Source organism: Pundamilia nyererei, unplaced genomic scaffold (genome assembly GCF_000239375.1).
Source record: "Pundamilia nyererei isolate P.nyererei 1_Seehausen unplaced genomic scaffold, PunNye1.0 scaffold00122, whole genome shotgun sequence".
NCBI lineage: Eukaryota > Metazoa > Chordata > Actinopteri > Cichliformes > Cichlidae > Pundamilia > Pundamilia nyererei.
In genome coordinates, this window is record NW_005187523.1 from 210,952 (window position 1) to 232,771 (window position 21,820).

At 45.1% G+C, this 21,820-nt stretch overlaps 4 protein-coding genes across 9 annotated transcripts in view; all 4 read left to right on the forward strand.

Annotated features, from left to right (window-relative positions):
• Positions 1 to 3,400, forward strand: part of ankrd16 (ankyrin repeat domain 16) — a 5,675-nt gene extending 2,275 nt beyond the window's left edge. Inside the window, exons 5-7 of the mRNA XM_005742612.1 lie at positions 89 to 250; positions 1,788 to 1,866; positions 3,183 to 3,400. Of these exons, the coding sequence (XP_005742669.1) occupies positions 89 to 250; positions 1,788 to 1,866; positions 3,183 to 3,346 (405 nt within the window). The 3' untranslated portion in view covers positions 3,347 to 3,400. The remainder of the gene's footprint in view (positions 1 to 88; positions 251 to 1,787; positions 1,867 to 3,182) is intronic.
• Positions 3,401 to 4,786: 1,386 nt separating this feature from the next.
• Positions 4,787 to 16,858, forward strand: gdi2 (GDP dissociation inhibitor 2). The gene is made up of 10 exons (XM_005742616.1): positions 4,787 to 5,064; positions 11,144 to 11,251; positions 11,533 to 11,632; positions 11,751 to 11,885; positions 11,981 to 12,179; positions 12,294 to 12,425; positions 13,295 to 13,394; positions 13,916 to 14,087; positions 14,405 to 14,604; positions 15,738 to 16,858. The coding sequence occupies exons 1-10, from the start codon at positions 5,020 to 5,022 to the stop codon at positions 15,888 to 15,890; spliced, it is 1,344 nt and encodes a 447-aa protein (XP_005742673.1). The 5' UTR covers positions 4,787 to 5,019; the 3' UTR covers positions 15,891 to 16,858.
• Positions 16,859 to 17,142: 284 nt separating this feature from the next.
• Positions 17,143 to 19,557, forward strand: asb13a.1 (ankyrin repeat and SOCS box containing 13a, tandem duplicate 1). 5 transcript variants are annotated; one of them, XM_005742620.1, is made up of 6 exons: positions 17,143 to 17,493; positions 17,963 to 18,150; positions 18,389 to 18,545; positions 18,635 to 18,757; positions 18,953 to 19,144; positions 19,258 to 19,557. In XM_005742620.1, exons 1-6 carry the CDS (start codon positions 17,451 to 17,453, stop codon positions 19,413 to 19,415), a joined length of 861 nt encoding a protein of 286 aa, XP_005742677.1. In that variant the 5' UTR covers positions 17,143 to 17,450; the 3' UTR covers positions 19,416 to 19,557. The 5 variants fall into 5 exon arrangements, with proteins under 5 accessions (XP_005742677.1, XP_005742678.1, XP_005742676.1 ...); XM_005742619.2 differs by having other exon boundaries at positions 17,149 to 17,493; positions 17,975 to 18,150; positions 18,623 to 18,757; XM_005742618.2 differs by having other exon boundaries at positions 17,152 to 17,493; positions 18,623 to 18,757.
• Positions 19,558 to 20,840: 1,283 nt separating this feature from the next.
• The window catches only part of LOC102192232 (ankyrin repeat and SOCS box protein 13-like), a 5,771-nt gene continuing 4,791 nt past the window's right edge, over positions 20,841 to 21,820 (forward strand). For both annotated transcript variants that reach the window (XM_005742623.1, XM_013913253.1), the window contains exon 1: positions 20,841 to 20,991. In XM_005742623.1, coding sequence (XP_005742680.1) covers positions 20,949 to 20,991 — 43 coding nt within the window. In that variant the 5' untranslated portion in view covers positions 20,841 to 20,948. The remainder of the gene's footprint in view (positions 20,992 to 21,820) is intronic.

The window sequence follows — 21,820 nt, forward strand, 5'->3', positions numbered from 1 at the left end:
TCAAAGGCCGACACGAGGGTGCCCTCCTGACGTGTGTGTGTGTGTGTGTGTGTGTGTGTGTGTGTGTGTGTGTGTGTGTGCGCCACAGGCATCTGCAGCAGCTGCTGACATACTCGGGGCTCAGCCAGTGCACCAGGTAGCCGTCACAGGCCAGGATGAGGCTCTGCGGTTTCTGGTGAAGGACTTGAATGTCGAGGTGAACCAGAGGGCGACCAGCATCCAGCTCACCGCCCTGCATTACGCTGCCAAGGTCAGAGCAGGGATTTCCCTCTGGTCTCCTTCAGCAGTCTGGTGGGAAGCTTCGGAGTGGTTGGGAAGGATAAATAAGCGTAGGAATGTAAGGAAAGGGACCAAGATGGGATGACTTGAGAAGTTTCAGGTATTTTGCTGTGTTGTTGCGTGGAGTGGTTAATATTTACTAACAGCAGAGCCTCGTCATGGCTCAGCTGGTGGAGCGGAGGATGTCGAGGCGTGACGCTGAAATTCACGGGTTGCTGGTTTGAAGGAGGAATAGTTTCATCCTTCAGGAATATTACATTTATCTTTGTGTCAAACATGTGGCCCGAGAGCCGGAATCGGCCCGGCAAACACTCTAATCCGGCCCCCTGCACAGCTTTGGGAAAAGTGCAGAAGTGCATCTATTTTTACTGTATTTTCATTCGTTTTCCAGCTTTTGATAAAGACCCATCCCCACGCCTGACGGTCATGCTGTACGAATTAAATAACGTTTTTCCACTGTGTGGGAAAACTGTGGGAAAACGTTACTGCAGTCAGTTCAAACTTTTACAAAAGGACATTTTCTGTGAACTGACAAAAATGTCATATTTTATAATTACAGGACAGTCTTCACAATGAACTAACAGCACTTTTCCTGTAGTTTGACCCCTTTATGGCGTAGTTTCACTGATGCAGTCCAGATGAGCTGGCTAAACAACAACAGCTGGTGATAAGCTAATGTTAGACGTGGGTGAAAAACCCACTTTCTCTCTGATAAACAGTTTGATTACATTTACACATTGTATGGGAGGTCATTTGCTAAGTGTCCAACAATGTTTGATTCACTGATATTTAATGTTAGCTAACAGCAGCTAAAGCAGTGCTTACTGATAGAAAAGTTGAGGACATCAGTATCGCTGTAAAGGAGAGCACTGACATAGATATTGACAGTGGAGGTAAATCGTGGACTGACAGCGTCTCTTCACTACAGACAAACAGTGGTTGTTTGTCCTACAGTGGCCATCGTATCTGGAATTGTGCACATGGATTTGGAGGGACGAGAAAATAAAGCATGTCTGTAACGTTGGTATATCACACCGGTTTGTGTTTTCTTTTTGCACGCGGTTCCTATAGCACAGCGGTTCCTATAGCACAGCGGTTCCTATAGCACAGCGGTTCCTATAGCACAGCGGTTCCTATAGCACAGCGGTTCCCAAACTGTTTCTGCTTGGCCCCTTTGTTTTACAAGAACAATGTTTGCACATATTTGGCGATGCTTCATCTCCTGCTTTGCGTTTGTGTGGGAGCCCCGTCAAAACCCTGCCCGTTATGCTAGCAGTGTCCAAGCGTTCTGGCGTCCCCCCCCCCCGCAATGGCTGTGCTCTTCATTACAAGAATTACTGGAGGCTGTTTTATGTCGTCTGTGATTGTAGCCATGAAGAGTGAAGGAACAGTTTTCTCAGACTGCTGATACAAGACTCACATACTGAACATAACGAGAACAAAAGCCTCGAGGCAAAGCACGGGCTACAGATCCTTCTCCGAGTCGCACTGACATGCATCTCTTTCAGGAGGGCCACACGTCCACTATAAACACACTGGTGGAGCTGGGAGCGGATCCTCATGCCCGGGACAAGAAGGGGAGGACTGGTAGGATGACCTTCTCAGTGCCTTTATGTAAAGTTATTTTCTCTGACCATGCAGCTTAATCAGAGATAATTATTATCTGTGATTATCTAACAAACAATGCCATCCATGAAGTGTCCAGTGTGCCGTGTGTTCTGCAGCTGAAATACTGCTTTTGTTCAGCCAGTTGAAAACATAATACGGATCATGTGACGAGGGGAAATAACACGTGACCTTTTCTGGCTTCACGCACACTAACAGTCAGGATACTTGGTACACGGTGATGGACGTCAGCTGGTTACGTGAACACTGCGTTTGTCAGTCTGGTGATGAGTGAAGTTTTCATGGAGGAGGCGATGTTTGCAGCATATGGCAAACAGAGACAGGTCCACAGGCAGCTGCTTTCAAATGAAAATAATAGAAACATGAGCAGTTTAAACACGATACAAGCTGAAAGCAGCAGTGTGAGTGTGTGAGCTTTGACATGTCGCTCCACTTTATTAATAAAGCTTTGCCTGTTTGATGTCGTGAGGAATAAAGGCTCAGAGTCGCAGCTCTGTCATTCAGACAGAAATGAATGTTTAGATTAATGCTTTGTTTTTCTGAGTAATTTTATTCCACGATTCTTATCGATGCTCATCAGGGAAGACTTTAAGAAACCGTAGACCTTCCTACTGTCCGTGCACGGAGTTCTGTTCCAGGAATGATGGTGCTATATTCCAGAGAACTGATTGGTCAGTAGGCGGTAATCTCGTACCTACTGATTTCTTATCTCATACACATCTTGCACTGGAGCAGGTTATAGGGATGCAGCATCATTTTCCACGCCATGCACCGCTGCAGCAAGTGAACCAACATAAAAAATCCACCATTTTTAGTTTACAGGCTTCATTAAGCTTTGGTTGGACTCTTTGAAATAACGTGAAAGCTGCACAGTTAATATTGGGTGAACGTCTGTGACGGCTTTACTTCTCTTTTTGTCACTAACATCAAACAAAGAAAGATCTGTTCCTGTGTTTTGCATACACCTGTGCACGTCCCTCGTTTGCATTCATTCAGTCTGAAAAATGAACCTGCAGAGACTCATCAGCGCAGTGCTCCATAGTGACCTGTAACATCTTCAGCGTTACAGAAACAGCACCAAGCTTCTGAAATGGGAGAGTCGTCTGTTGGCTCTCATAAAACTCATTTACAGGAAATATGTCGGCACAGTGAATGAAACAGATTTGGAAACAGGAACAGAGTTAGTTTGTCTTTTCATTGTCATATGGTGATAATGTCACCACCAAAACTCAGTTGTTACAGGAAGCAGTTTTTTACTGCTGTTTCTCTTCTCCCAGCTCTTCACATGGCGTGCATTGGGCAGCACGCAGACGCAGCCAGGACGCTCCTGCAGCTCGGCCTCAAAGATTCTGAGGATGCATCCGGCACAACCGCCAGGCAGCTGGCCAGGAAACCCCACGTAGTGCAAGTGTTTGAACGTGACCTGGCACACAGACCCTAATCAATCCTTGAAACATTGAGTTCTTAATTTATTGAAATAAAGAAAAGCTGAAGCCTAATAGTGTGATTCAAGTTATTTTGCACAGATTGTGTGGATTACAATAAAAACTGTCACCCTTGTGTTTGCTAAAAGACGCAGGTTTAGACATGATCATGCTAACACTTTACCTGATCAACTCTGCATCCTGCCAGGACAGTTCGTGGCGACACAACACAAAAATGCAGCTTTCATTGTCGGCCACTACATTTGATACTGTTTGACAATCTGCTTGGCTGCCTGTTGTTTCTACTTAAAAATATGTTGGTCTTGGTGACTATCTATATGAGCTCAAAGCAGCCCACACACCGATGTAGGACTTGGGACTTTTCTGTTTGCCAAACAGGTGTGTCATGCATATATGTTGTTGCAGCAGTTGAGCATGTTGCCCACACTATGCTCAACAGGCAAAGTTCCAATTCACTAAAAGGTTCTGTACATTTTTGCGACTGTGATGGAAACTATCACAAAGAAAATGAAGCCACAGCGTTTGTTTGCTGTAGTTTTTTTGTTCAGCTTCACACAAGCGAATGAAATGACACAGTACGTGTGTCAAATGTCTGTAATAATTGGCAATCAATTGCTATAATTGACAAGTAAGGCATAAAACCAATGGATGCACTCCTGCTAGAACCCTATGATTACAAGACAAATTACAGCTACTATTAACTACTGGTGTAGAAACATGGAAAACGGGACTATAATAAAGCCTAACTCAGTGGACCAGAAATACATATGTTATCCTTATTGTACTTTAAGCTTCTGACCAAGTCCTCCAAGTTTTCCAATGTCACACCCCTGCTGATTCAGCTGCACTGGCTCCCCGTTAAATTCAGGATCCACTTTAAGGTTTTGACCTTGACTTTCAGGGCCCTGCATGGTCAAGCACCAACATATATAAGTGAACTTTTACATCCATACATTCCCAGCAGGTCCCTGAGGTCATGTGACCAGGGCTTGCTTGCTGTCCAACACACGAGGCTGAAAACAAAAGGCGACAAAGCTTTTGGAACTGTGGCCCCCAGATTGTGGAACTCTCTCCCTTTGAGCCTGAGATCTGTGGACTCAGTGGTCGCTTTTAAAAAACAGCTAAAAACCCATCTTTTTAAACTTGCTTTTAGTTGATTTTTAGTTTTAGGTTTTAGCTTCTGTGAAGCACTTTGTGATTTTTATCTTGAAAGGTGCTGTATAAATAAAGTTTTACTTACTTATGCTTAATGAGTGAGTCACATTTAAATATATTTGGCCGTATTGCGTTAAAACAGTTTATGAGATTGTTATTTAGCTGTGGATATGTCACACTACCTTCCGGCACTGGTAAGGTTTCCCACATCAACACAGTGTTTGGCCCATATCTACTTTGTCGGGTTCTGGTCACCCTACCTGATCCCTGCCGGCTGTAACGCACAGGTGCAACACTGTGCTTTGTGAAGCAGTGCGTCCACACCATTGGCCCACACAGGTACCCGGTACGACGCTTCTTCACGCCTCTTCCTGCAGTGACTGACAGGCTGAGAAGCCCCGCCCCGAAGGCGCCTGACGCTGAGCCGCAGCCCCTTCTCACTTGTAGCCCCGCAGATCTCCATTTTCTTCTTTCCTCATATTCCGGAGCGGAAGAGCAAAGACTTTTGGAAAAAATGGATGAAGAATACGACGTTATCGTTCTGGGCACCGGGCTTACGGTGAGAGAGAAAAACATACAACGCGTGGGCGTGATTTGCAACCTGTTAACATCGCGGTTAACGCTGGAGAAGACGGGGCCTAATCAGCAGGGTTAATGCTAAGTAGCTAGCTTAGCCGCTAACCGAGCGTGAGCGTTTACGTGTTAAGCAATGGAAACTAAATGAAGGCGCTAACCCCAACTACTAGCTCTGTGCTATCGGCAGCTGCTTTCAGTGTCTGAGAAAGATTAACGATAGCAACTGTTAACTCGCTCGAGATAAGTTCAAACTGTTTTGTATCCTTAATAGGTATTGTAGTACCGCTTGAGTTTAATTAGCGCAGTTCATTGTGTGGATATGCAGAAACTGAGCGCCAATTAAGGCAGCTTTTCTCAGTCAAGATAAGATTAGCCTACGGATGAGTAGTCTGTTAACGTTAGCTGACCTACATTAAGCTATTTTATTAGCCTGCTAACGACGGAGCACAGTCCTGTTGTAGCGGTGTCATCGAATGTATTCCTGGGGTCGAAACTGTTCCCACCGCCGCTCGCCTGCTGCAAGCAGTTCTACGGCAGTGCAGCTATGTTGAGCTCGTTGAAGTGTCCTTTCAGCGCTGTTCTGTGCGGCAGTGCAACTAAACTACTACAAACTGAACAGCACTACGAAGAAATCTCAGCAGGTTCTCGGGTTTAATAAAACGAGAAGCTATTTGGCATGGAGGCGCATTGGGACACGTTAATGTAACTGCAGTCGCAAACTTCACCAGCAGGTTGAAGTTACATATCCTGTCCGACTTTCAGTTCACTTTTACACCCGCCGCCCACCAAAAACTAACGTACCGAGTGGCGTGTGTGGGATTGGGGATGTGTAGGCTTTGTTTCTCTTTGCTGCTCGTACTTTTAAATAAAACGATTCCCTCGGACAGACTTCCTGACTTTGTTGTTTAAACATGCCGGAAAACCAGTGGTTAGTTTGGGGCTTAATCACAAGCCAACTTGCTGCTTGTACCATTGTCGTCACCACCTTGTTGAGTCGCTGTACAGTGACGTGTTTTTGAGTTGCTTCAGCCCAGGACTTCAGCACAGCGGGTTAACTTTGAGGACTAATACTGGGTGTGGTTCCAACAAGGCTGAGGAACTGAAAGTACACTGCCAGAAGCCAATTTAGTTAGAGCTGGTGGCCAACCACTCAGAACCACAGCAGACTTGAAGACTGAGGTGGCATAGTGTAGTTTCACACGGAAGTAGTTGAGTCTGCAAATAAATGACTTCACTTCTGTATTCTGCCACCTTCCCCTTCTCCTTTTCTGCTACAACACAGACAAAGGCGTTGCTATGTTTACTAACTGAGCAGGTTATGCAGGAATCTGTGCAAGCCCTGCCACCAGGAAACGTCATCTGACTTTGTTTCCTGTCTCTGGGGCAGATGCTTAATTAGAAAGGGATAGCTGTGTTGTACATGGCAACAATTAGTCTTAAAACGTTTGTAAGTGCACGGTAACAGCTGTCACTGTGAAGTGTACTCTGTGCTCTAGGCCTTAAATGGAAATTGTTAGGCAGGCCTTCTTGGATTTTGGGAGGTTTATTATGCGGGGGCAGGGGGACGGGGTTCCCCATCTGTCCACTACTGACGACACATTAGAGGAGGGGCTTGGCACAAGATGCCAAGCTCTTAAGTGTGGCCCGGTCCTCATTATGATGCTGGTAGTTGGAGTAAGCAGCTTTTAGACTCCAGCCAGGAGATGTGAGTAGGACAGCATTTAGTTATTGAGAAGTATAAAGAGATTGTTGTGACAGCTCTACAAGTTGATTGGCCCAATTAAGCCAGTGACAGTGTTTCTATCAATGGATGAATTGATGCTCACCAATTTGTGGGTTTTCTTACAGTTTATAGTTTGACACTAAAACCCTTCATCAAACCAGCAGTCCTGATAGTTTAAACATAAGTGTGTTGTCATCTGAGATGGTGATAAAGGATGGAGAATCTAGACTACAGGTGACTAAAAGGCGTTTTGTTGAAAAGACTGAGGCATAATAATGATAATAATAAATGTTATTTAAAAGCACCCAAAGACACTTAACAATGGAGTAAAACACATAGTAGAACAATGACAACCAAGAACAGTAAAAGCAAAAAGCACAAGATAAAATGAACAATTAGTTTACAGTGAATATGCAGATTTGAACAGATGGGCATACAAAGTTAGGCATGTTTTGCCTTCGATTCACTCGAGCTGTCCCTGGCTGCTCTCTGGCTCAGTGGGTGGGGCTCAGGCATCTCCCCCTCACAAAGTAAACCATGTGTTACCTGAGGCTAAAATCTGTGCGTGTGTTTTTATTTCTTTTTCGTCCCAATGAGTGAATAACTGAAGAAGAACGAATACAAGTGAAGGGCAAAGATGCTCTTCACATCTCAGGTGTAGAAACATTTTAGGTGGGAGCTGAAGAAGAGATGGGAAATCCCATTAACTGCACAGTAACCTCATACCATACGAGGAAGTCTGTTACAAACTCAATGACACTATTCATTCTTTTCAGTTACGTGACCAGTGCAGAGCCCAGAGGACAAAACCAACAGTTAAAACTAGGGCTGGGCGATATATCGAGTATACTCGATGTAACTGTCAAGTATAAATTGGCACGGCAATATTAACCCCCCCGTGGCCCACTGCACTCTGTGTTTATATACCACCAGATAGGGAAAAATATGGCGGGAGCTTCAGACGAGCGAGGGAATGAGACTCGCTGCGTTTGGATTTCGTAAGGAGGATGCAGAACACAGTGCGGTCATTTGCATTAATGCCGTAAAACTATTGCTGCTAAAGGTAGCAGTACTACGAAATTATTCCACCAGCTTAAAAGTCATCTGCTGCAAAATGAAGACCTTTTTAAACCAGGGGCAGGGATAGCTCAGTAGGTAGAGTGGTGGCCCCATGATCGGAAGGTCGGGGGTTCGATTCCCCTGAACAACTACCCTGAGGTACCCCTGAGCAAGGTACCGTCCCCACACACTGCTCCCCGGGCGCCCAGTGGCTGCCCACTGCTTCACTGAGTGAATGGGATAAATGCAGAGAGGGATTTTCCCCACGGGGACCAATAAAGTACACTTTCTTTCTTTCTTCTTAAACCTGAGGCATGTCAGCGTCTCGCCACACACCAAAGAACACGTTAAATAAACCAGCTGTGACACCTGTGACTGCTCTTAGTCGTTTTTATAGTCACTATCTAGACTTTTGTTTCTGTAATTTGAGGTCAGCAAAATGTTTTTATTCCCATTGTCAGGTAAACCATTTCTCCATTTTAAATAACTGAGTTGATGTGTAGGAGGGATCTGCAGTGTTTGCAGAAGTGCTTTACTTTGAAAGATTGATAGTTAAAGTGCAGTAAAAGTACTCAGTCACCGTAATGACTACAGGTAACTGTAGTGCAGAGGCATGATGGAACACAAGACTCCACTTATGAAAAGTAGCTTAGAAGTAAAAATAAGAGAATTTGAAGCACTGCTGATAATCTTAATGAGTCAAGTAATACAGAAGTTATGGAACTGATACAAGATACTCGGGCTGAAATGTTCGGGCTAACACCCTCAAGAAGAAGATGAAGTTTAGGCTAGGAAAAGAGGAGGGATTCTCTTCTGCGAGGAGTACACCGCTGTAGACGAGACAAAATTACTGAATACAAAACCAGGAAACTGACTCAACCAAAAAGGAAGCAACAAAGGGACTTACTGAAAGGCACCAGTTAGTTTGTGGCTAAACAAACTTAAAGCAGAGTTGACTTGATGGGTAAAAGAAAAGCCTTAAATATAATCCAGATTCAAGGCTCTGCTAAAAGTCTGCTGTAAAAACCAAAGGTGAAGTATAACGTGGGTTGTGGTTGAAAAGCTGAGGGTCACAAACTGCTGACCTTACACGTCCTCTAACAGGCCAGTGTTTTGTTAGGTTGTAGGTGTCAGTGGTGTGTTTGAGAATTTACTGATGAAATGATGAAGTTATACAAAAAGCATAGAGATTGTAAAGATGCGTTACACTCTGCATGTGCTGCTGTAAAATGCTGTCATAAAGGAGAGATCCTGTGGATGTGGCACTTTCCATTCTCATTTTATAAGCCCATCACATGTTTGCATGTAGACCTTTAATCTGCCCGTGGCGGTGCTGGAGTCAACCGCACAGTGCAGTTTATTACTATAGAGTAAAGCTTTATCTTTGGCTTAATCTGCATTTGTAGGTGATCAGATTAAATTCTGATGAAAAATGCCTGAAACAAATCTTCAAACTGATGTCTTGTTTTATCCAGCTGGCAGGCTCGTTAATGGTCACATGACATGAAGAAAATCAGTCATATATCCACAACTGACACCAACTTTGTACATTTGTAGGTCTTCAGTTAACTTCTTTACATTATTAGTAAATTAAAAGTCAGGGTATATTTGAGACATGTGACTATGATGTTTGAGAAAGCCGTCCAGATGGAGTCTTTGTTGCCCCCGACTACCCCTTCCCTTCTTCGTGTGTTAAATATTGAACTGGGACTCTGTCACTGCTTGTGGTGGTGTAATGTTTTGCCTGACTGGCACGATTTCCCCTCTGTCAGCATGAATCCTGCCGCTGACAGTCCTCCGGGCCTCTCTCAAAGTCGCGGTTTTTATAGGCAGCAGCAGGTTGGCTTCAGTCACGTCTCCTCAGAGGAGTGGCTGTGCCACATTACAGCAACTCTGGCCCACATATTTAATTTTATTTATTTGGTGTGTCTGCACGAGGCTTTGAGCAGTCGTCACGATCCAGTTTCACTGGAGCAAATGAAACTTTCTTTGGACAAACGTGCACAGTGTTGCAGAAATGATGCCGAGATGAGTGAATGAGTTGGTAGCAGGGCGTTTATAGTTCTGCATGTTTTAAATTTTCATTTTGTTTATCCAGTTTTTGTATCTTTTTTAAATTAAAGCGCAACATTGTTTCCATTTTTTTTTCTTAGATTGTAGTTTTTGTATTATTTCAGTTTATTTGTATTTTTAACTGTTTTTTTTTTTTTAACAGCTAGTTTTTGTGTGATGGATATTTTCATGGGAAAGGTGGTTTACCAGTAAGCTGTAGTATTGTGTGTACTGGCACAGGTGCTGTACAAGTTGACAGTAAGCGTTAGGTGGCATCAGTCAGTGCTGCCTTAGTTTGGTTGTTATGTAAGAAACATTCTCCTGAGCCTAACCTCTCATTCAGTAGAACAACTTGTTTTAGAGTAAAATCCACAGTCACATGATGCTCACACTGGTGGCTAACTTCTACAAGCCCTCAGCTCTAATCTTATTGAGTTTGGGTGGGAATTCCACTGTGGCAATTCTTATCATGTCCAACCCTCTGAAGCCCAGTGGAAGCAGCACTCATCCTCTCAGCTCTGCACAAACATGTCAGACATGCGTGCAGAGCTGAGCGGTCAAAGTTGGTCTTGTGGCAAATTGAAAGTCATGGAAACAGTAACACGTGGGACATTGTAAAGTACAAATGGCCGAATCGCGTAGTGAATTACCGTAACAGAAACACTGCTTTTGTTTTGTTTAAAATAAAAAAAGCTGCAGTTTAACCCTACGAGTGTGATGGTAGACGACCTGACCTACTGAGTCACTTCACACATTACAGACTGTTGCTAAAAGTATCGAGACCGACAGGAAGTGATGGGAGGCAAAACTGACATGCAGAAGGTTAGCTGCAGAATCAGGGAGGTTACACTTGCATGGTATGTGTTACGGTCAGGATGAAGGCGTAAATCTATTGTCTGACAAAAGTTCATTTCCTGAATTGGCTGCATTTTAAAAAAACAGAGATTTGTTGGTGTAACTGTATAGATCTTAGTGTTTCTGCATGTGTATAAACATAACAGCACGTGCTGGACTGCAGTAATCGAGTTCTGAACCACCAATGAAGTAATGTTTCACTGCAGCTGCATGCAGTTGAGCTGCCCTGGTAAATACAGCTATTCCTGTTGAGTAAATCATTTTTATTATTAGTGTTTTTGTCATTATATCCTGTAACTCGTGTGTGAGGAAAGCACTCTGAAGAACTCTGTGGTTGATTTGAGTCTAACTTCTGTACTTCCTCTCCCAACAGGAATGTATTTTATCAGGCATTATGTCAGTGAATGGGAAAAAGGTTCTGCACATGGATCGCAACTCCTACTACGGAGGTGATAGCGCCTCCATCACACCTCTTGAAGACGTAAGTTGACCTCCCACATCTCTGATTTCTCTTTTGTATTGAGTTGGTTGTTTCACCACAGTGATGTGGAGTTAGGATGAACGTTTGTATTTTAAGGCTGGTAATGGCTTCTTTTAACATGGATCCATTTTGTTCTGAAACGCCACACGTTCCTCTTCTATCCAGCAGAGGTGGTGATGATAGAATTAGCATATTTCATTTTGTGAGAGTAGGAAATTAAGATGCCGCTGTGAAAGTGGAAGCTGTTGCCTGTGGGTCAGATGTTATGTGTCTCACTACAGCTCTACAAGCGCTTCAGCCTTCCCGGAAGCCCTCCTGACTCAATGGGAAAAGGCCGGGATTGGAACGTGGACCTTGTCCCTAAATTCCTCATGGCCAATGGTATAGTTTCCCTGATCTTTAGACAAGAAACGATATAATAACTGGGCAACGATTAAAAGGATCCTTAGATGTGATAACGATGAACGTTTCCATGAATGAAAGTATCCCTTTGTTGCAGGTCAGCTGGTCCGCATGCTGCTGATCACACAGGTGACTCGCTACCTGGATTTCAAAGTGGTTGAAGGCAGTTTTGTGTACAAGAAGCCCAAAATCCATAAAGTTCCCTCTACGGAGACGGAGGCCCTGGCATCCAGTGAGTCTAGTTAAATACTGAACGGTTTAGTGGAAGGTTGTTTTGTTGCTCTCGTTATGGATTTCCTCCTTTTCTAAACTCGTTCTCACTCAAAGGTCTGATGGGGCTGTTTGAGAAGCGGCGCTTCAGAAAGTTCCTGGTCTTTGTTGCCAACTTTGATGAGAATGACCCCAAGACTATGGAGGGTGTCGACCCAAAGAAGACGACGATGAGGGAAATATACAAGAAGTTTGACCTGGGCCAGGAAGTCATGGACTTCACCGGTCACTCCCTTGCTCTCTACCGTACAGATGAGTTAGTAGCCTTCTTTTGTCTTAAGTGTCTGTAATTGGGCATGATTATGATGGCCTCTGCTGTGAAACGCTGCAGCTTGTAGCATTTAGATTGTTCTAATTGTTCTGCCCTTAGTTACCTGGATCAACCCTGCATGGAAGCAATCAACAGGATAAAGCTTTACAGTGAGTCTCTGGCCCGATATGGCAAGAGCCCATATCTGTACCCACTGTACGGCCTGGGAGAACTGCCACAAGGCTTTGCCAGGTAGGGGACACTTTCCATTGTTAGACACGTGTAATGAATATTTTGTTTGTACCAAAAAGATGTTAACTGTGGTTTAGGGTTGGATATTCTGCTTCGTAGTCTGATATCTACCCTAACAAAGTTGTCACACTGTTTGTAGGTTTTGGTTTCATTTACCTTCCTGCAGTGAGTTCTGAAAGTTTAATAAGCTACAGTATAGGTTGCGCCCTTATTCACAGGGGGGTTGGCACAGCAGGTGGCACCACGTTTTCAATCTGGCAGTTTGGCAGGTTAGATCCTAGTTCACCAGTCCTAGAGTTAAACAGAGCACTTGTTTTTACTCTAACTTTGATATATTGTAATATACGCAGCCTTTCTCTTTGCAGCAGTTATTGTATGCACACAGCCCGGTCACAGACTTCCAGTGTGTGAATGTGTAAAGTGCTTTGAGGTCCTTAGGGACTAGTAAAGCGCTTTACAAATACAGGCCATTTACCATTTGTAACTCATCCAATGTGACGACACTCAGTCAAATCCTTCATTCAGAGCACGTGTGTGAACCAAACTCTGTGAGGAGACCACAGTAGAGGTAAAGCTGAGATGCTGGTTTACATGTGAGCTTGAGTTAAGGAGGAAACTCAAACTACACATTTTCATTGTTATTTTATTTTTTAAGTAAGCATTTTTATTTGAAGACAACTTTTTATATTTTTCAATACTTTGTTTGAGTGCACGACTGTCAGGCTGCTTCAGAATATATTGCGATGACTAATAATCCACATGGAACTTGATATGTTGGACTTTTTGTTTGAGGACGTTTTCTTTAACTGGACTTTGTTACATTGAGGTTGGGTGTGGTTTTGACTCTTGAATTGTGACTCAATTTCCAGGCTTAGCGCCATCTACGGTGGGACGTACATGCTGAACAAGCCAATAGAAGAGATTGTGATGGAGAATGGGAAGGTGGTGGGAGTCAAGTCGGAGGGAGAGGTGAGTAACGCCGGTCCCAGTAGTGCTGAAGGCACTGCCAGACTGGTTCCTCCTTTTATTATGTTCCCCTATCCTTAAGAGTAGAAAAGCGCTGTATTAGAACCAGCATCTGCAAAGACTGTCTCAGGGCCGATCGTGGCTCAACAGCTGGCAGTTCGTCTTGTAATCGGAAGGTTGCCGGTTCGAGCCCCGGCTTGGACAGTCTCGGTCGTTGTGTCCTTGGGCGAGACACTTCACCCGTTGCCTACTGGTGGTGGCGCCAGTGTCCGGCAGCCTCGCCTCTGTCAGTGCGCCCCAGCTGTGGCTACAATGTAGCTGCCATCACCAGTGTGTGGATGGCTGGATGTGTAAAGCGCTTTACAAATACAGGCCATTTACCATGTTTTGCTCTGATGGAGAATCGCAGTGACAGTGATTGGTGGCCACCTGGATTAATGGCGTTTTACAATCTTAATGTCCCTGCAGTTGCTCTTTGTTGTTGTTCACTACTTTAACTTTTTGAACATGTTTGCAAATCACAGATTGCAAGGTGCAAGCAGCTGATCTGCGACCCCAGCTACATTATGGATCGTGTCACCAAAGTGGGTCAGGTGATCAGAGCCATCTGCATCTTGAGTCATCCTATAGCCAACACTGGCGACGTAAACTCGTGCCAGATCATCATCCCCCAGAATCAGGTCAACAGGAAACACGGTGAGCAGCCAGCCTCATGTTTAGGCCTTTAGGATCAAATTTTCAGTCAGCTGTATAGTGTGCTTGTATAGTCAGACCTTAACGTCCTAACTTGCGTAGTAAGTGAAAATCCTTTCATCCCCACACCCCAACCTTCCACACCAAGCATCCACCCCAACCTTCCACCCGATGTGCAGTCACGTTCTCGAGATGCACGTCAGGTTTTACTTAAGGCTCAGATCTGATGCAGGGTTTCAAATGTCTAACATCAAAACGTTGGCCACTGGCACTAAATGACAACATTGAATGTGACACTAACTTGAGTTTTTCTTTTGCAGACATCTATGTTTGTATGATCTCCTTTGCACACAATGTGGCTGCGCAGGGTAAATACATCGCCATCGTTAGCACCACAGTGGAGACAGGTGAGCCAGAGAAGGAGATCAAGCCAGCCCTGGACTTACTGGAGCCCATCGAGCAGAAGTTTGTCAGCATTAGCGACCAGTATGCACCCACTGACATTGGGACTGAAAGTCAGGTATGAAGATGAAATATTGTTTATACTATTACACAGTTTGTTCTTGACCGTGCCACGGTGACCTACCAGAAAGTTAGCCCTGCCAGAAACACTTCTGTTGAGTTTGTTTTTGCCTTTTTCCAGTGTTTTGTGTGCTTTCACACCATTTTTCTGTGTGCTGGTGTTTTCTTCGGTTTGACCTCCGACCGTACACTTCCCAGTATTGCTACTATTGCCAAATACCCACAGAGGAAAAACGTGTCATTCCAGGATTTTTCATGCATGTGTCCGTATCCCTCATCTTCATCTGTATTTCCCATCAAGTATATCAATCTCTGAACTTGTGGAGATGTTTTTTTGTTGTGAATGTTTAAATCTCAGTGCTAACACAGTGGGAGTTGATGTCACAGTTAAACCTGACCAGAAGTGTTAAAAAAATGGTGTCAGGTCCAGACTGGGCTGAAGTCTGTTTCTGTCAGTTTCCAGCTTGGATGTGAATGGCATGTTTAACATGGCTAAAGTCAGCGATGCAGTTAATGAAGCACACAGCGTTGGTGTCTTATAGATGTGTGACTAGCACATGGCCGTATTTATCACATGATAAAGGCAGACTTGGTTTAATCTCTGTGCAGTTGAGCTGATTTGTCAGAGTGCACATCTTCAACAACTGCATGTTATCCTTCTGTCGTTAGCTTTAGCTTGTAAATCTGCCTACAAGGCTAAAAACCAGTCAGCAGATATTGTTATTAAATGTCCTGGACATGACTGCAAAGTTCTGCCATATATCTGTGTGCACTGCAGTTTCTTTACTCTAATGCTACACGAGGCACACACACGTGCTCGATCAGCTCCGCCCACAAAGGTTTACAAAGCCATTGAAAGCTCCTCTGTGACCACAGAAATAAAAGGAGGATACTTTTGTAACTAATGATTTGTAGTGTGCGTAGTTGACATGAAAGAACGCACTGCGTGCTCTTACTGCCACCTGGTGAACAGTTACAGTTGAACATCTCGGGCGCTTTGATTGGACTTCTTTTAGTTCTTGGAGACTTTGCTCTGTTGTTGCTTCCACTTTGTATGGATGATTGTTTTGCTTATTTCACGATGTTTGCTCTGTGACGTTAAGGCACACTTGGACTCTTGTTTCCCTCTAGATCTTCATCTCTCGGTCCTACGATGCAACAACTCACTTTGAGACCACCTGTGATGACATCAAGGACATCTACAAGAGGATGACAGGCTCAGAGTTTGACTTTGCTGAGATGGAGCGCAAGAAGAAAGACACCTTTGGTGACGATGATTCGTAGAGGCAGCCAGTCCTGCAACACTCTGATAATCAAAGACAACGGAAATCTTATAAAAAATAGAAAACTTACACAAAAAAGTAAAGACCAGTGGGCTGACTGATTACTCGAGTACACAGTTTGCCCACTGAAGAAGTTGATGATGCATAGAGAGAGGCGGTATAGTTTTGTTGGATAGGGTTCAGGGAGAGCGCTATGCTTCTTCACATCATTCAGGTGGGTGTTGCACTAAATACTGGTTATATCTAATAGACAGTTAATACCCTACATTTTTCTAATTCATCATGCTAAGACGATGCGTAGTCCAAAGATGCCAAATGAAACGATTCATAATCAATAGTATCTGGAAAAGATGTACACTATATACTCGGCTGATATTTTGTATATGCAGGTGTTCTTTTCGTGTCAGGTTCTGTGAGTTGTGGCTTGGCATCGTGTGTCTGTATTCAGTTGTGGTGTGTTGAGCTGAGTGTTCCTCACAGGATGTGGCAGTTCCTGCACTTTCAGGCCGGTAACAGCAGAGCGCCGTGCGAGGCAGCACCTCAGCATCCACATCATGTGGTCCGGTTTTGTAAAAGTGCTTTAGTGGTGTATGGGCTAGGTCTTCTTTCTTTGTTTGATCCCCTGATTGTGCGACAGCATACAGTAAGTCACAGGCACGACTGTAGCTCAACATGAACCTCCTGAACCGGTTTTCAACACTTTGAGTTACTATAATGCATCTGAGAAAAATGTATTAGTTCCTGTATTACCCAAAATAATCAAAGACCCGAGCATTAACAGCAGATTGATGACACATGTAATTGCTTAAGAAGGACCAAATGTGTACTGCAGCAGTATTGAACTGATGGGAGCCTTGTGTATCTGGTTTTGAACAACTGTTGTTAAAAAAGGAAGAAAAAAACTATCTTGGGGCTCAAATGATTTCTGTACTGCAAAGTAAAAAAAGAAAAACTTTGTCAAAATCCAAAGCTGTGTGAGATTTATTTATTTTAGTAGTTTCAAGTATGCAGCAGGCTTTGTAATGTCTGCTTTTACACACCCTTACCCTGACAACATTTGGTAGTGCATCATCATGGATGAAAGCTCAGACTTGTAATACTGGGTCATCAGGTAAAAACACATTTCCATGGATCCAACGCACAAACACATGCTGATGATTCGTGCCAAGCTGAAGAAACTAAAACACGAGCTTCTTGGACACACAGCAAGTCTGCTTTCTTATGAAGGCATCTGTGGGACAAACGTGGTGACAGAAGGGAAGCTGAAGCTGTCCAAGCACCCCTGTAGCCTCGGATCACCCACCGCAGTCGTCACACCTCGTTGGCATCACTGTAAACGAGCCTTTAACACGTTAAAGGTAGGTAGTCTATGATTACTGACTCGCTTTAAGAAAAAAAGTTCCATGTGACCAAACTAGGAAATGGATTTCGACACTTCCGCGTTCGCTTTATGAGTCTGCAGAATCCTCGGTTCGTCTTCAGATCGCTACTACAATTCCCAGAATGCCGCGGTGGCTTTCCGTTCGACTCTGTAGAGCGCCGTGTGTGGTAACCTGTAATCATGGAGGTGACGGCAGCCCGCCGCTCGTTTCTGTGCGACATCGGTAAGCATCGTCAGCAGTTAACGGTTTACACCTCAGCTCATCCACAGGAACGGCTGACGTCTGATTATAAAACCGTGTGTTCGCTGCCAAAAGCGGGTTTAACCGGGAAATGTAGGCGGAGAATAACAGTCCCGTCAGAGGAAGTTCGGTCATTTGGTAGCTAACCGGCTTAGAGCTAGATGACATGCTCGGAGTTCCTCTGTAAATGAAGAGCAAATGCGACATTTACAAGACTACACTCGAACTAATGGACGTAAACATGATGAACGAGGCCAAAAAGACGTCGTTATTTCTGTAATAGTCTAAGTATTGCCCTTGTTCATATATTAGTAATGGACACTGATGGATACTGACAGAATAGACTTATTCCACCCAGTACTGCTGCCGTGGTTACTGGGTTTACGCATAATGGAACTGGTTAATGGACGGTCTCTTTGCTGTTGTGCTCGTGTGTGTGTGTGTGTGTGAGGCTTCTGGGCAGACCGCACTGCTCTGCACGAAGCAGCATCCCACGGCAGGACTTTGCAGTTGAAGCAGCTGATAGAAAACGGAGCGTCCGTCAACATGGTGACTGTGGATAACATCACTCCTCTACATGAAGCCTGCATCCAGGCTCATCCAAACTGTGCTCGCCTGCTGCTGGAGGCAGGAGCCCAGGTGAGGCACAGCTTCACTCTACAAGCCGGTGTAGAGTCTGGGAGTCGCGCACCTTAACACAGCGGGTACAAAGTGATGCTCTCTGGTGCAGAATCCCACTGCTGGGCAGCAAGAGGCACTCCCTCTGTGACAGCCTCACAAACGATAACTACTCTTTGTTGTTCAGGTCTTAACATGGCCCTACAATTTTGTAGATTACCTAAAGAATAGCTGGATAATGTTCTTCTGTTTGTTCCAGGTGGATGTACGCACCATCCATGGTAGCACGCCTCTTTGTAATGCTTGTGCTGCTGGCAGCCTGGAATGTGCCAAGCTGCTGCTGGACTATGGAGCCAAGGTGAACCCGTCCCTCACAGCCCTCACTGCCTCACCGCTCCACGAGGCCTGCATACAAGGTAAACCTTCAGCAGGAACAACACTCTGCCATGCTGTCACATGTCTCCCTATGAACAACTCTTCACATTCCTCTCAGGTAACCCCCAAGTTGTGAGACTGCTGATAGCCAGCGGTGCCAAGCTGGAGGCATTTGACGTCCACTTTGGGCCTCCCCTTCACATAGCATGTGCTAAAGAACATCTGAATTGTGTCAAGGAGCTGCTAACTGCAGGTGTGTTAAAGGTGCAATGTATGGTTGTTTTATTTCCTACAGAGAGTGCTGCAGCCAATCAAAGCTGTCAGAGGGTGAGGGGCGGGTTCATTCTGGATCACAGGGCTGAGGCAGACAGCTGTTCACTCATGCTAACAGCATTTAACCTGTGCATGTCTTTGGACTAAGACCTTTACATGATTGTGAATTATGCAGGTGCTAATGTGAATTCAGTGAAGTTCCATGAAATGGCGTTGCATCACGCAGCTCGGGTCGGTATGGTGGAAATGATTGAGCTGCTGGTGGAGTTTGGGGCCAATGTGTACGCCAGCGACAACCTGGGAAGGAAGCCTATAGACTACACAACACCTGCATCTCCCTCGTACACCTGCCTCAGGTTTTATGAAAGTAAGGTTCTGCGTTGTGTCTGACTTACAGCAAAAACATTCAAGTTCTTACGTTCTTGCTCTTTTTTTGCTTTTGAGGCCTGATCGTCTTATTAAAACATTTGTTGTTGACAGGTAATCCTTTGAGCCTGCAGCAGCTTTGCAGGATTGCTGTGAGGAGGATGCTGGGTACCAGAGCATCGGAGGTCCTGAGCCAGCTGAATATATCCCACCGCATCAACAGCTACCTCCAGTACTGTGATCGTCCCATATCCCTACAGACTTACACATGAACATTTACTGTACAAGGTTTAAAATGCCCCCTGAAAAATGTTTGCCATTCAGATGAAACACGTGTAACCAGGATGAAAATCTCTGTACGGAGTCAGTTCAACACTGTATGTCAAATTAAAGCAATTCATTGCTGAATGAGAACAAGTATAATCTATATAAAGCTCTGTTTCAGCACTCTGACAATTTCCAACACATGTATAACACATAAGGCAATTTCCCTTATCGGCTCAGCTGTGATGGCCAGGGGCCTGTCAGCTCTCTCTACTCCACATTACGCGACACTGGCCAGACTACCAAAAGTACTCCAAGAGCACATCAGTGACTAAGGTCAAGTTATTTTACCCTGCTGGGATAATAAGCTGGCCAAAGGAGGAGATAGAAGTCAGTGACCTCAAGACGAGGAAGCTCCTGACCATGCATGGAGGGTCAAGTCCAGAACCCTGACTGGCTGTATGCTAAGCAGAAGGAAGGAGGCCGGGGACTGGTGAGTGTCAGCACCACAGTCCAGGATGAGACAACGAACATCCACAGATACATCAGGAAGATGCCTATAACAACTGCATGCTCAGTGAACACCTCAGGCAGCAGAAACCTGAGGAAGAGGAGGAACCATCATGGAAGGACAGGCCCCTGCATCTCCAGATAGAGGAAGTGGCTGACATCCAGAAGTCCTACCAGTGGCTGGATACAGCTCGACTGAACAGAGGCACCAATCATGGCAGCAGAGGAACAAGCACTAAGCACACGATCCATAGAGGCTGGGGTCTGTCACACCAGGCAAGACCTCAGGCTGTGTAAAGATGCCCCAGAGACGATCGATGAATGGCTGTCCTGTTTGGGTGTTGGTCACCAGGAGATGCTACAGTTGTTTTGTGTAGGATAAACAGGGTAGTGAGGTGCACTGTGATGGATTTAGAGTAAAGAACAGTGTGCGACTGGTGCACAGAGGTGCTCGGGATCAGAATTAGATTGCATCGAGGGTAGCTGATTCATGCCAACTTTATACCATCTGGTATGAAAACAGCACAAACAGTGTACTGTCAGTGTGGGGAATGGAAGCAGCCAATCAGCGTGTCAAATATTGGGTTACAAACTGTTGACTTCAGTGAAACCTCAGAGCAGCAGCAGGTACAGCTCAGCTGATCAAAGCCTGTTCAGAGAAAATCTACAGGAGCTCTCAACAGAAGATATTGTGAGTGGGTGCAGGGCAGCTACTCTGTGGTTCCGACACGAGCTGCTGTGTTAAACACCAGATTACAGCTTTGATCGTGACCAGGCGTTCTGTTCAGGACAGGCTGTTTACACCCCGCTAGGATATTATTCAACCTGAGTTAGAATAAATGTTAGTCGCTCTCCACGCGTGAAACGGTGTTATTTGGGGTAAAAACTACAAAGTCCAACATGCCCGCGGAGGTCGGGTTTTGTCACGTGACTCCTGCCGCATGTAGCGCGCGAGGACGCTGTTTACAAACAGCCGTAAGTCCCGCGTTTCGTGCCAGCCTAGCTTGTTCTGCGGGGGAAGCAGTCGGAGGATGGACGCTGAAAAGTCTCGGCCCTATTTCTTTGGCGACATCGGTGAGTACGAGAGCGGACGACAGCGAGACGGTCGGTAATCGAGGCCGAGTTAGCTCGGCAGGACTGGCACCGGCTGCCGTAATCCTTGTTCTGGAGCTAGCAGGTAATGGCAGCTGTCATGTTATTACACAGACAGAATTATTCACCTGGAAAACGTGACGATGACGTGAGAGACACCTTCGCCGCTGCCCGCGTGGGCCTGCGTGGGCCTGCACGCGCGCACACCGAGCAGTGGCACGCGGTAAAAAATGAAAACAATCTTGCTTATTGAACTCACGCACTGAGCCGTGAACCATAAACTACAATCGATCACATCCACCGATCAAAGAGCATTGATCACTGATCAGTGGTCAGTCTTGACCTTTAGCGTATTCTAGGTCCGTGGCGCCAGTTGGAGTCATCGTGTAAATGCCCCGTTTATAAGGTTGGGGACACCTGCAGTCAGCTGGGACTGAAGACGTCACTGGATGATGACGAAACGTTTCTCGCTACGTCCAGGTGAACAGAATCAACCTTTTTTCCTTACCTGGATGATTAAGCACGCATCGAGTCATGCATTTGACTTTGTCTCTGTAGAGGATGCGATGAACATCCTTTGGCATGTTTTAATTTACGTCCACTTTTAGATTTGAGTAGGCAGCTTGCACTGACAGAAGGCCACCGGCACACAGTATGTGTGTATATGAAATGGATTGTGGGAGGAAGTCCATGCCACCCCACAAAGAGCAAATAGACAAGGTTCAAGGTTCTTTATTTGTCACATGCATAGTTATACAAGTATAACACACAGTGAAATGTAGCCTGACACGCTCCTCGACATGTGCAAAAA

Bases quoted from the DNA above. Each gene is read 5' to 3' on its own strand.
- gdi2 (XM_005742616.1), top strand. From the start codon at position 5,020: ATGGATGAAGAATACGACGTTATCGTTCTGGGCACCGGGCTTACG. The intron at 12,426-13,294 runs GTAGGGGACACT...CTCAATTTCCAG, and splicing joins CTGCCACAAGGCTTTGCCAG to GCTTAGCGCCATCTACGGTG. The intron at 14,605-15,737 runs GTATGAAGATGA...GTTTCCCTCTAG, and splicing joins ACATTGGGACTGAAAGTCAG to ATCTTCATCTCTCGGTCCTA.
- asb13a.1 (XM_005742618.2), top strand. From the start codon at position 17,451: ATGGAGGTGACGGCAGCCCGCCGCTCGTTTCTGTGCGACATCG. The intron at 18,546-18,622 runs GTAAACCTTCAG...CATTCCTCTCAG, and splicing joins CCACGAGGCCTGCATACAAG to GTAACCCCCAAGTTGTGAGA. The intron at 19,145-19,257 runs GTAAGGTTCTGC...TGTTGTTGACAG, and splicing joins CTGCCTCAGGTTTTATGAAA to GTAATCCTTTGAGCCTGCAG.